We start from the raw sequence: 12,581 nt of genomic DNA, 5'->3' as shown, positions 1-12,581 counted from the left end.
TATCAGGGTGATGGTGGCCTCGTAGAATGAGTTTGGGAGTGTTCCTCCCACTCCTATATTTTGGAAGAGTTTGAGAAGGATATGTGTTAGCTCTTCTCCAGATGTTTGATAGAATTCGCCTGTGAAGCCATCTGGTCCTGGGCTTTTGTTTGTTGGAAGATTTTTAATCACAGTTTCCATTTCAGTGCTTGTGATTGGTCTCTTCATATTTTCTATTTCTCTCTGATTCAGTCTCAGAAGGTTGTGCATTTCTAAGAATTTGTCCATTTCTTCCAGGTTGTCCATTTTATTGGAATATAGTTGCTTGTAGTAATCTCTCATGATCTTTTGTATTTCTGCAGGGTCAGTTGTTACTTCTCCTTTTTCATTTCTAATTCTATTGATTTGAGTCCTCCCTTTTTTTTCCTGATGAGTCTGGCTAATGGTTTATCAATTTTGTTTATCTTCTCAAAGAACCAGCTTTTAGTTTTATTGATCTTTGCTATTGTTTCCTTCATTTCTTTTTCATTTATTTCTGATCTGATCTTTATGATTTCTTTCCTTCTGCTAACTTTGGGGATTTTTTGTTCTTCTTTCTCTAATTGCTTTAGGTGTAAGGTTAGGTTGTTTATTTGAGATGTTTCTTGTTTCTTAAGATAGGATTGTATTGCTATAAACTTCCCTCTTAGAACTGCTTTTGCTGCATCCCATAGGTTTCGGGTCCTCGTGTTTTCATTGTGATTTGTTTCTAGGTATTTTTTGATTTCCTCTTTGATTTCTTCAGTGATCTCTTGGTTATTAAGTGAAGACTTTTAAATTAAAGATACAGTTAAACTCCTGTTCTTAAATCCAGTGAAAAAGGATACCTTTGGCTTATTTGGGGCGATGAATTAGAACAGGGCCAACTGGCATTAAAAGCAATTAATGGGTGGACCTCTAACTATCTTTAGTTCTCCTCAGCATTTCCCTCAATTACCTTGACTTGAAGACCTGGAGGTAGGGGAAAATACATCTGTAGAACATTTTTTAGCATTTCCCTAGGATTTTCCGGTGGATTTATCCATAAACATTCAATTACTATAAAACAAATCTAGACACCTGTATGTCTTTGGGGGAGGTGATGGAGCCGTATTTCTCCAGTTGGAAACCCCAATGACAGGCTCTATTTGTACTTATTGTGTAATAAAGGCATGAATGAATAAAACAATCACTTGTAGCATGAGAATTATATGGAAGTTCAGGATCCAGTTTCATCCCAGCCTCCCAAGGAAGCTTGGTTAATAAGTTTCCTTCAAATCCCCTTAACCTGTTTTCTACAAAGCTAAAGATTGATACTTCTGGCTTTCATTCTTGCCATGTAGGACCCTTAAACTTTCTGCCTCCCTTGTGATGTTGCCCTTCTTTGAAATTGTAACAATATCTGCAATCATATAGGAATAAATCTCAGAAACTAGCAATTCTGTATGTACAGGGGCACTTTCAGTTCCTAGCAAGGCACCAAGGTTCTGCTGAGAGAAATATGAACTCATAAAGAGTGCAATAAATAAGAATGAGATGATGGTGTGAGGATAAGAACACAAAGAACAGGTTAAAAAGAAGCACAGGCTAGATTGAGTCATTTAACTTGTTTGGTAGTTTGATATCAAAGAACTTCCTTTTCTTTCTGGGTAAGAAATCTCATGTCCTCAGGCAGGAAGAGGAGAATGGCTGGGCTCTAGGCAGCTCTGTAGTTACATTTAACCATACTTTTAACCTTGTTATAGGCAGGTCAAATATTCTGGTGCCATTCTACCTATGAGAAACCTGAAGCCTAGAGAGGTAAGACTACTTTTCCAAGTACTCTTGGCTATTTAGTGGTAGACTTGGCATTTGAACTCATGTTTCTGGACTTCCACATTATTGCTCTTTCCATAAACTCCTGACTTAATGAGATGTGTGTGCAAGTCACAAACTCCTTACCCCAAAGGATTCAGGGTGATTTAGAGACGCTAACTGGCCGATCACTTATTTTTCTTACTAAAATATATAATCAGAGGATACAAAGTTCCCAACTAGAAAAACTTTTAAGAGTGGGTTTCCCATATAAATGTAAACTCCCCCAAAACCAATAGACCAAGATCAGATATGTTTGGAAAGCATTAGTATGTTTGTCATTCTCAATTAACAGGAAGTTGAGCTTGTGAGAAACACATAAGTACATTATATCCATCAGGCCAAGTGGGTAATTTAAAACTGTCACATATATCCCAGTAATATGATGCTATAGCATTTCCTGGCTCAGGGCCAGTTGATCCCAGAGTGGCCTGAATATCCTGCTTTTTGTCAAGAAGAGGCAGCTCAAGGATGCCAAAACTTGCTTTGAAATTTCACCCAATTCTAGAATCAAAATGTTTTTCCTTATAAAAGAATATCAGAGAGGGTTTGGAGATGAACTTTAAATGAATTTATTAACACAAATGTTTGATGAAACCAAAATTGGTGAAACAATTATAATTTTCATATCTTACCTTTCATAGCTTCTTTTTTTTTTAAAGAATGTGATCATTTATTATTACTATTATTTTATTTATTTTTTTGGCTGCATTGGGTCTTCGTTGCTGTGCACAGGTTTTCTCTAGTTGTGGTGAGTGGGGGCTACTCTTTGTTGTGGTACGTGGGCTTCTCATTGTGGTGGCTTCTTTTGTTGCGGAGCACGGGCTCTAGGAACGCGAGCTTCAGTAGTTATGGCATGTGGGCTCAGTAGTTGTGGCCCGAGGGCTCTAGAGCGCAGGCTCAGTAGTTGTGGCACACGGGCTTAGTTGCTCGTGGGGCAACTAAGGATCCCAGGATGTGGGATCCTCCTGGACCAGGGATCGAACCTGTGTCCCCTGCATTGGCAGGTGGACTCTTAACCACTGCGCCACCAGGTAAGTCCCTTTCACAGATTCTTGATCAACCAAAGCATGTTATTAATCAGTACTACCTGTTACTTTTGGATATGCTTTGTCTGCCAAGATACACTGTAAACAAAACAGGAGCCCATTACTTACTAAACCAATCATGAAACTCTTTACCAATACCTTCCTAGTATAACTAGAAAGTTCTTCTGGATGTGATTGTTAATGGAAAAGGTTATTTTAAATGAGCCTGAGAGTATATTTATTAAGATACAAAAGGTTGAAAATATTTGACTACTAGATAGTTAACTGCAGGGGAGACAATTAAGAAAAAAATATATCAATTATATTGTAAGAGCAAAATTCTACATTTAGGCCCAGAGAATATTTTGATAGATCCTTAACATCGATCATCAACATCTACTGAAAAAGAATTTCCTTTGCCAGCACTTATTCTAGAGTCAGCAAAGTATCAGAGTAATAGAGACTGCTTTGTAAAGCAGTTAAAAAGCTTCAAGTAGAAAGCACTTTCACACTCCTTCATGTATTCAGGTACTGTGCCAGATGTCTGAACACTCTTAGGCTGGGTAGCCTGTTGGTTTTCTGTCTGCTACTGGTCTCACACATACAAAAAAGTATTCATCATTGTGCTCATATATGATGGCAATGTTTCTTAGAATCATAATGGGGGAAAAGCCAGTCAGTCCGGAATACCATGTAAAAGGTGTAAAAAGGACCTTGCCAAGGCCAATTTTAGGCAAAATTCACTCTTGTTCCCATCATCTCTTTTGTTATTACTCAGCTAAAGGGCATAGAGCACTGTGAATTTACTCAGTCCTTCATCTGCAGTCAACACTTACCTGTTCAGGGAACCATTTCTTCTAGGCCCTGCTTTCTGATAGATGCTAGTGTTCACATATAATGAATGAAACTATGTGAATATGTTAAAAACATAAATACGTTATCACTTTTAGGCAAGAACATTTTAGTGGTGGCCTTCTAAAGATAGTGATATAACAAAAAGGGACTAGTTTAACTTGAATATTAAAGGAAAGACAGCTTGGGGGCTAATGAAGACTTTCAGTACTTACACTGTATCTCCACCCGACAGACTTTTGATATTTATTCACTCTCACTCGCCTCCCTATTTCAGGTAAAGGGGTCTGCAAAGCCAAGAACAAAATGTTATTAAACCCACTGGTACATTCTGAAAATGATTTATTCTTATGTGCTTTGTGCTCTTCTAGTACTAAATGGAAGAGTAACATAATATTATTCCTCTCTCAATTTTCACTAATAGTTTTAATAAAAAATCAGATTCTTATATATACAGAAACTTGGCACGAAATTCATAGTAACAAATTTAACTGCCATTAATGGGATATTACAATTTGACGTTAGTAAAGTGCTATTTCCCCTAAAAAATAAACAAGGTAATTGACACTATCTATGGGCTGAACATGATTTTTAACTATTTCAAGTTAGAGTATCTAAAATGTAGATTAAGTGTGGATCAAAGTCTCTCAAGTTAAAAAAAAGAAATAAGTATTTTAGAGAGTCTCACTCAGAAAGCACCAGGCTGATTATTTGGAAGTCATGGTTTATAGGGCAAAATAAATCCACAAAACCTCAAAATTCATTGAAACTCACGTTGGTTTGCAACATTTGACATTTACTGGCAAAACAAAAAGCATGCAACTCTTTAAATAGTTTCAGCAATTCACTTCCTGCACAAATTGGAAAAGAACAGTTTATGGCATTGATAACAACTCAGTGAACATGTACAATTTTTCAAATATAATATTTGAGAAGTTTCCTTTAGGGTGTAGTGAAGTGAAAATGTTTTGACCTTTGCTATGCTCATGCTAATATTATCTTGAGAAAGTGAGGTACTCATGCTAAAGAAAGAGGACAGAAATCAGGGCTTAACAAATTCTATGACAATACGTTATGAACCACGACACAGCTTTATGAATGTTAGCAGGAACAGTGCCAATTAAACTGTCTCTCTCGCGCATCTGTCAGAAAATACATGAAAAATGTGCATCTCAGACAAGTTATTTTCCTTCTACCTGTCATTGAAAATCTAGTGGCCTCAACTCTCAAAAGGAATGGCTGGGGAGGGAAAGAAATATGATGAAACAGAGGATTAACACAACATTAGAGGAAATCTACTTTTTACTATCCCTGGAAACAGATAATCAACTAGAAATAGACATGAGTACAGATATTTTTTCATTTTTACAGAATACTAAAATATATAGCACTTTTGTTGTGAGTAAAAGTTTTTAATGTGTAAATGTAATAAATAATAAAAATAATATACTAATGATAGAAATAATATTAAATTATAAATATAATAAATGCAGATTAAGATAATTATATATAACAATGATGAAAAAACAAATACAATATTTTCTGAGCTGTTTATCACAAGACCATAGTCCACTAAGGGAACAGAATACAGATAGGAGGTAATATTACCTTACGAGCATTCATCACTTTAACAGCTGTAAGTGCACCAGTCTTTTCATGGAGTCCCTGAAACACAGGATAGTAATAAACATCAAATGCTGGCTATATAATCTAGCAGTCAAGAAGTAAATAAAGTAAAAAATATTAAAATTAAATAAGGTTAAACATTGTAGCCTATTATGAAATATAAAATATTATATAGAGATTAACTATAAGGTATTACATAGAGGACAGAAATATTAATTTATGAACATTTTAAAGAAACCCCAACCATGTCACTCAAAAAATCAAGCAAATTTATGCAGTTTTGTTTTTTATGTTTGATTTGAGTAGTGGACATGATTGGCCATTTGAAGGCATTGCTTTCTTAGTATCTTTAATCTAGGTTTACATGGCACTGAAGCACCCAGATAAAAAGTAAAAATTTCAGACTGGAGATAGGGAAAAAGGAAATACTTTATTGAGCATTTTTCCAACTGATTATGTGGTATTATGCAGACAGATATTTCTATTGACCCCCTCTTCACATACTAAAAAAGTTTTTTCCATAATGACCACAGATAAGAGTGATACATAATTAATTCAATGGCCTTTAAACCATTTAGTGTGCCCTCAATCATATGAACCAAAAATATTTATGAACAGGAGTTCTGAAAGATTCTTTCTTATTGAAAACACTCTGAGTTCTAAGAACTTGGACTTAGAAAATGTGAGTACAAGTTACAGGTTTATAATTTTCAAAAATGAACACAGAGGTTTGGAACAACAGTTCTTATTTTGTGGCTGGTGCCTTTTAAAATATTTCAAGCTGTAGTCATAGAAAAAAATCAGTCTGATATTGATATGAGTAAGGCTTGAACTTGAAACAGAATGTCTTTTCTGATAGTTCTCCAGCAGATTTGATTCTTCAGCTGTACTGGGTTAGACAGTATCTCCACAGAATTCAGGTTCACCCATAACCTCATATTGTGACCTTCCTCGAAAGTAGGGTCTTTGCAGTTGTTATCAAGTTAAATGAGGTCATACTGGATTACAATGGTCAATGACTAGTATGTTTATAAGAGAAAAGGGAGGGATATTTGGACACACACACACACACACACACACACACACACACACACACACACGCACAAAGGGAAGATGGTCATAGGAAGACAGGAAGAAAGTGGAGTGATGCAGCTATGAGTCAAGAGATGCCAAGGATTGTTGGCAACCACTAGAAGCTAGGAAGAGGGAAGGAAGTATTCTTCCCTAGAGCCTTCAGAGGGAGAATGAATCTGCAGACTTATAGCCTTGAGAACTATGAGAGAATAAATTTCTGTTTAAAGCCACCTAATTTGTGGATTTGTTACTGCAACTGTAGTAAACTAATATAGGGGCTAAACAAAGGACTGTCACTAGTCACAGATCTCATGGGAAAAACAGCCACACTTTTTAACTTATAGAATGATCAAATGAGGGGTGGTATTTCTGTATAATATTTTAAATATCTTGGGTAACCTGTCAAGTGAGTAACTATGCAAAAGATCTAGATTCCTTGATTTCAGGACAGTGATACTTAAATATATTGTTAGTTTGTTGTTAAACCTCTCTTATAAAGCATATGCTTTGAAGTATATGAATACTGTTTTTAGATGATTCCTACAAGTTTTCTCATCAAAATAAAGCCAACTGATCAAAGAAGCTCAAAAGAAAAAGAATCCCACTCTACCATTACTATCAATGTTACATGCTACATGAGTGTCAAAACTCCATTTTCTCCACTGATATGTTTGATAGGATTTAATCCCGTACATTTAAGGTTACTCCAATCCTATTGAGCAAGCCACTGTTTGTAAATGAAGCCGTGTGTCAGAAATGGATCAGAAGACTTTCAAGGAAATACAGTAACTCTAGAAACACCAGCACTTTGATTTAACTGCAGTTCATGCCTAAGCACTAGCATTAAACAGCTATACTGGTTAGATTGTTGTAGCACTGATGGAGAATGGCATGGATTGTTGGTTTCAGTTTATGGAGTCAGGCCTGTGAGAGCCACGTCAAGGTGTTTTGTGTTCAGTTGTGTCCTCCAAAAAATATGCTGAAGTTCTAACCACTGGTACCTGTGGGTGTGACCTTTTCTGAAAATAGGGTCTTTGTAGATGTAATCAAGTTAAGATGAAGTCATACTCAGTTAGGGATGGCCCTAAAGCCAATAACTAGTGACCTTATAAGAAGAGGAAAATTTAGACACAGATACCCAGGGAGAATGCCATGTGATGACAGAGGCAGAGATTGGACCAGTGTGTCTACAAGTCAAGGAAAACCAAGGATTGCTGGCAATCGCCCAAAGCTAGAAGAGGCAAGGAAGGCTTCCTCCCTAGTGCCTTCAGAGGGAGAATGGCCCTACAGACACTTTGATTTTGGAATTCTAGCCTCCAGAATTGTGAGGGAATAAATTTCTTTTCTTTTAAGCCATCCAGTTTGTGGTAATTTGTTACAGCAGACCTAGGAAACTAGTACACAAGTCTAGAAGGATAGAAACTAAGCAAGGGAATAGGACTGGACTTGGGATACAGTTCAGAAACTAATGATCAAGGTATAAGGAAATGTCTAGGATCAGGCGAGCAGTTTTGGGTGGAGCGTGACAGCTACCACAGACTAGAATTTTTAAAGGAAAGGAAAATGTTGTAGGTTACTGACTGATCAGAGAAAAGTAATTAATATTCTAGATATTAACCCCTCATCAGATAGATGATTTGCAAATATTTTCTCTCATTCTGTAGGTTGCCATTTCATTTTGCTGATTGTTTCTTTTGCTGTGCAGAAGGTTTTTTGTTTGATGTAGTCCCACTTAAGTTTTTGATTTTGTTGCTTGTGCTTTTGGTGTCATATCCAAAAAATCCTTTCCAAGATCAACGTCAAGAAATTTTTCCCCCTATGTTCTCTTCTTAGGAGCTTTACAACTCCAAGTTAAGTCCTTAACCCATTTTGTGTTAATTTTTGTAAGTGGTGTAAGATAGGGGTCCAATTTCATTCTCTTGCATGTGGAAATTTAAATATGTTGGAGAGTTCCACATTTATTTACAACTCTGGGAGAAAATATATATTAACATTTTTATCTATTTAGCCCATATCATGACGTAGAAAGTATTGTTTTTCTAATTATTCCCATAAACACTTTTTAGTCAAAATTTACTCACATCTGTGTGCACAAATACAACATGTTGGAAACTGGTTCTCACACACCCTTTAGAGGAGTTAAAATGTTTACTTCCTTGATTCTAAGAGGTTTTTGTGGGCCAAAATACTATCCTGTGCAACACAAATATTCGGCTTGTTAGCAAAGGTATTAGCCATAAATTGCATTATTTGATCTATGGTTAGTAAACCACAAAAGTTTTTAAAGTCTGGAATACACGGCCATCATACTCATGACACATATTAGTGAGATAACTGAATATCTTTAAAAGGTGCCACCAATTGCCATAGAACAGAGAAAATCCATTTGGTTCCATCCTCATTGTCTGGGATTTATTCTCTCACTTGAAAACTGCACAAAATTATTTTGACAGACAAGGAATCCTAATGTGGGGTTTTAAAAACATGCTCACTGTGTCTATAGAGGAATTAAACCCCAGATCTTGGAACCATATATGGCGTTAATATGCCTAACCATTATGCAAGCTTCCATAGAAGTCTAGAATATCCAGATAATAGATAAATGGAAAACTGCTTCCTGTTAACTTAGTATTTCAGAGACTATCTTCTGTATCTTGACTTTTAAACTATTTTTATTTTAAATAATAATTTCAGACTTAGAGAACAGTTTCAAAGACAGTACAAGAGTGTTCCTGTATATCCTTCACCCAGCTTCTTTTAATGTTAACATCTTATATGACCATGGCACAATTGTCAAACTAAGAAATTAATATTGGTCTAATACTCTTAACTGCATTATAGTATTTATTAGGATTTCCTCAGTTTTTACACTAAAGTCCTTTTTGTAGGACTTGCATTGGGAACCTGCATTCCATTTAGCTGTCATATCTCCTTAGGCTCTTGCAATCTGTGACAGTTCCTTAGTCTACTTTTCTATTTTTCATGAACTTGAGACTTTTCAGGAATACTGGTCAAGTATTCTATAGAATGTCCCTCACTTTGGGTTTGTCTGATGTTTTCTCATGATTAGACTGAGGTCATGGGTTTGAGGAAAGAACACCACAGAGGTGAAGTGCCCTTCTCATTACATCATGTCAGGAGTACATGGTATAACCATGACTGATCACTGGTGAAGTTAACCTAGATCACTTGGTTTAAGTGATGTCTGCCAGGTTTCTTTACTGTAAAGTTACTATTTGCCCCTTTCATACTCTATTCACTCTATCAATCAGAAGTGATTGATGTTGCTTTTGAAGAGGGATAACACTATTCTTGAGCATTTATCTAAAGAACCTAGAAGTCATCTTGAGATAAACAATATTTGTTCAGTGGTGCCATCTTGTGGTTCACTGACTACATAGAAGCTGTTTTGTGATCTTAGCTGAAGGTCATGTTGTCATAAACAGATTGTCTCCCAAATGAGACGTTGAATCAGCACCAGCAAATTCAATTTCTAGAATGTGCCTTTTATCAATTACAATGTATGTTTTATGAAAATTTAAACACCATTTGTTGAAAACACACATAGAGAATGCTAAGAAAGGAGTTTGGCTTTGAATTCTAGATTGAATGTTAAATAATCTCACATTTCCCACTGGTCTTAGTGACTATTATACAGGAAAATCACAAGGAAAACCTTAAACTATAAATGTGGGTTTTTTGGGTCTGATTTTCCTACCATCAGTAATTCCAATAATATCATGCAGGAGCTACTAACTGCACTGGATTAGCAGTGCTCCCTTAAATAGAGTTTGTGTGCAAAGAATGACCTTTTAATTCTCAAGCATCACAGAGCAAGAAGAATATTTTCCTAGCTCTCATTCCTACCATAAGAAAAGAAGCCTTCTCATATTTTTAAATTAATTTTTATTGGAGTATAGTTGCTTTACATTGTTGTGTTAGTTTCTGCTGTACAGCAAAGTGAATCAGCTATATGTATACATTTATTCCCTCTTTTCTGGATTTCCTTCCCATTTAGGTCACCACACAGCATTGAATAGAGTTCCCTGTGCTATACAGTAGGTGCTCATTAGTTATCTACTTTATACATAGTAGTGTATATACGTCAATCCCAATCTCCCAATTCATCCCATCCCCCCTTCCCCCCAGTATCCATACATCCATTCTATGTCTGTGTCTCTATTTCTGCTTTGCAAATAAGTTCATTGGTGTCATTTTTCTAGATTCCATATATAAGCGATATTATACAATATTTCTTTTTCTTTCTCTGACTTACTTCACTCTATATGACAGTCTCTAGGTCGATACACATCTCTACAAATTGCACACTTTTGTTCCTTTTTATGGCTGAGTAATATTCCACTGTATATATGTACCACATCTTCTTTTTTCCATTCTTCTGTTGACGTACATTTAGGTTGCCTTCATGTCCTGGCTATTGTAAATAGTGCTGCAGTGAACATTGGGGTGGATGTGTCTTTTTGAATTATGGTTTTCTCTGGGTAAATGCCCAGGAGTTGGATTGCTGGGTCATATGGTAGTTCTATTTTTAGTTTTTTAAGGAACCTCCATGCTGTTATCCATAGTGACTGTATCAATTTACATTCCCATCAACAGTGCAGGAGGGTTCCCTTTTCTCCACACCCTTTCCAGCATTTATTGTTTGTAGATATTTTGATGGTGGCCATTCTGACCAGTGTCAGGTGATACTTCATTGTAGTTTTGATTTTCATTTCTATAAAAATTAGTGATGTTGAGCATATTTTCATGTGTTTTTTGGCCACCTGTATGTCTTCTTTGGAGAAATATCTATTTAGGTCTTCCACCCATTTTTTGATTGGGTTGTTTTTTGATATTGAGCTGCATGAGCTATTTGTATACTTTGGAGATTAATCCCTTGTCAGTTGGTTTGTTTGCAAATATTTTCTCCAATTCTGAGGGTTGTCTTTTCATCTTGTTTATAGTTTCCTTTGCTGTGCAAAAATTTTTAAGTTTCATTAGGTCCCATTTGTTTATTTTTGTTTTTATATTCATTACTCTAGGTGGTGGGTCCAAAAAGATCTTGCTGTGATTTATGTCAAAGTGTTCTGCCTATGTTTTCCTCTAAGAGTTTGATAGCGTCTGGCCTTACATTTAGGTCTTTAATCCATTTTGAGTTTATTTTTGTGTATGGTGTTAGGGAGTGTTCTAATTTTATTCTTTTATGTGTAGCTGTTCAGTGTTCCCAGCACCATTTATTGAAGAGGTTGTCTTTTCTCCATTGTATATTCATGCCTCCTTTGTCAAAGATAAGGTGACCATATGTGCGTGGGTTTATCTCTGGGCTTTCTATCCTGTTCCATTGATCTATATTTCTGTTTTTGTTCCAGTACCATACTGTCTTGATTACTGTAACTTTGTAGGATAGTCTGAAGTCAGGGAGCCTGATTCCTCCAGCTCCATTTTTCTTTCTCAAGATTGCTTTGGCTATTTGGGGTCTTTTGGGTTTCCATAAAAATTGTAAAAATTTTTGTTCTAATTCTGTGAAACATGCCCTTGGTAATTTGATAGGGATTGAATTGAATCTGTAGATTGCTTTGTGTAGTATAGTCATTTTCATAATATTGATTCTTCCAATCCAAGAACATGGTATATCTCTCCATCTGTTTGTGTTGTCTTTGATTTCTTTTATCAGTATTTTATAGTTTTCTGAGTACAAGTCTTTTGCCTCCTTATGTAGGTTTATTCCTGGGTATTTTATTCTTTTTGTTGCGATGGTAAATGGGATTGTTTCTTTAATATCTCTTTCTCATCTTTCGTCGTTAGTATATAGGAATGCAAGAGATTTCTGTGCATTAATTATATATCCTGTTATTTTACCAAATTCATTGATGAGCTCTAGTAGCTTTCTGGTGGGATCTTTAGGATGCAAACAGTGACAGTTTTACTCCTTCTTTTCCAATTTGGACTCCTTTTTTTCTTTTTCTTCTCTGATTGCCATGGCTAGGACTTCCAAAACTATGTTGAATAAAAGTGGTGAGAGTGGACATCCTTGTCTTGTTCCTGATCTTAGAGGAAATGCTTTCAGTTTTTCACCATTGAAAATGATGTTTCCTGTGGGTTTGTCATATATGGCCTTTATTATGTTGAGGTAGGTTCCCTCTATGTCCA

At 35.9% G+C, this 12,581-nt stretch overlaps 1 protein-coding gene across 6 annotated transcripts in view; it reads right to left on the bottom strand.

Annotated features, from left to right (window-relative positions):
- The window catches only part of NRK (Nik related kinase), a 144,490-nt gene that overhangs the window by 76,651 nt on the left and 55,258 nt on the right, over positions 1-12,581 (bottom strand). For all 6 annotated transcript variants that reach the window (XM_082376999.1, XM_082377001.1, XM_082377003.1 and 3 more), the window contains exons 3-4: positions 5,340-5,396; positions 3,947-4,018 (exon numbers count right to left, since the gene is read on the bottom strand). In XM_082376999.1, coding sequence (XP_082233125.1) covers positions 3,947-4,018; positions 5,340-5,396 — 129 coding nt within the window. The remainder of the gene's footprint in view (positions 1-3,946; positions 4,019-5,339; positions 5,397-12,581) is intronic.

This window comes from Balaenoptera borealis (assembly GCF_965194805.1).
Source record: "Balaenoptera borealis genome assembly, chromosome: X".
In the NCBI taxonomy this organism is placed as follows: Eukaryota; Metazoa; Chordata; class Mammalia; order Artiodactyla; family Balaenopteridae; genus Balaenoptera; species Balaenoptera borealis.
Note: the sequence above shows the minus strand (reverse complement) of the source record. Positions and strands in the feature narration are given on the sequence as shown.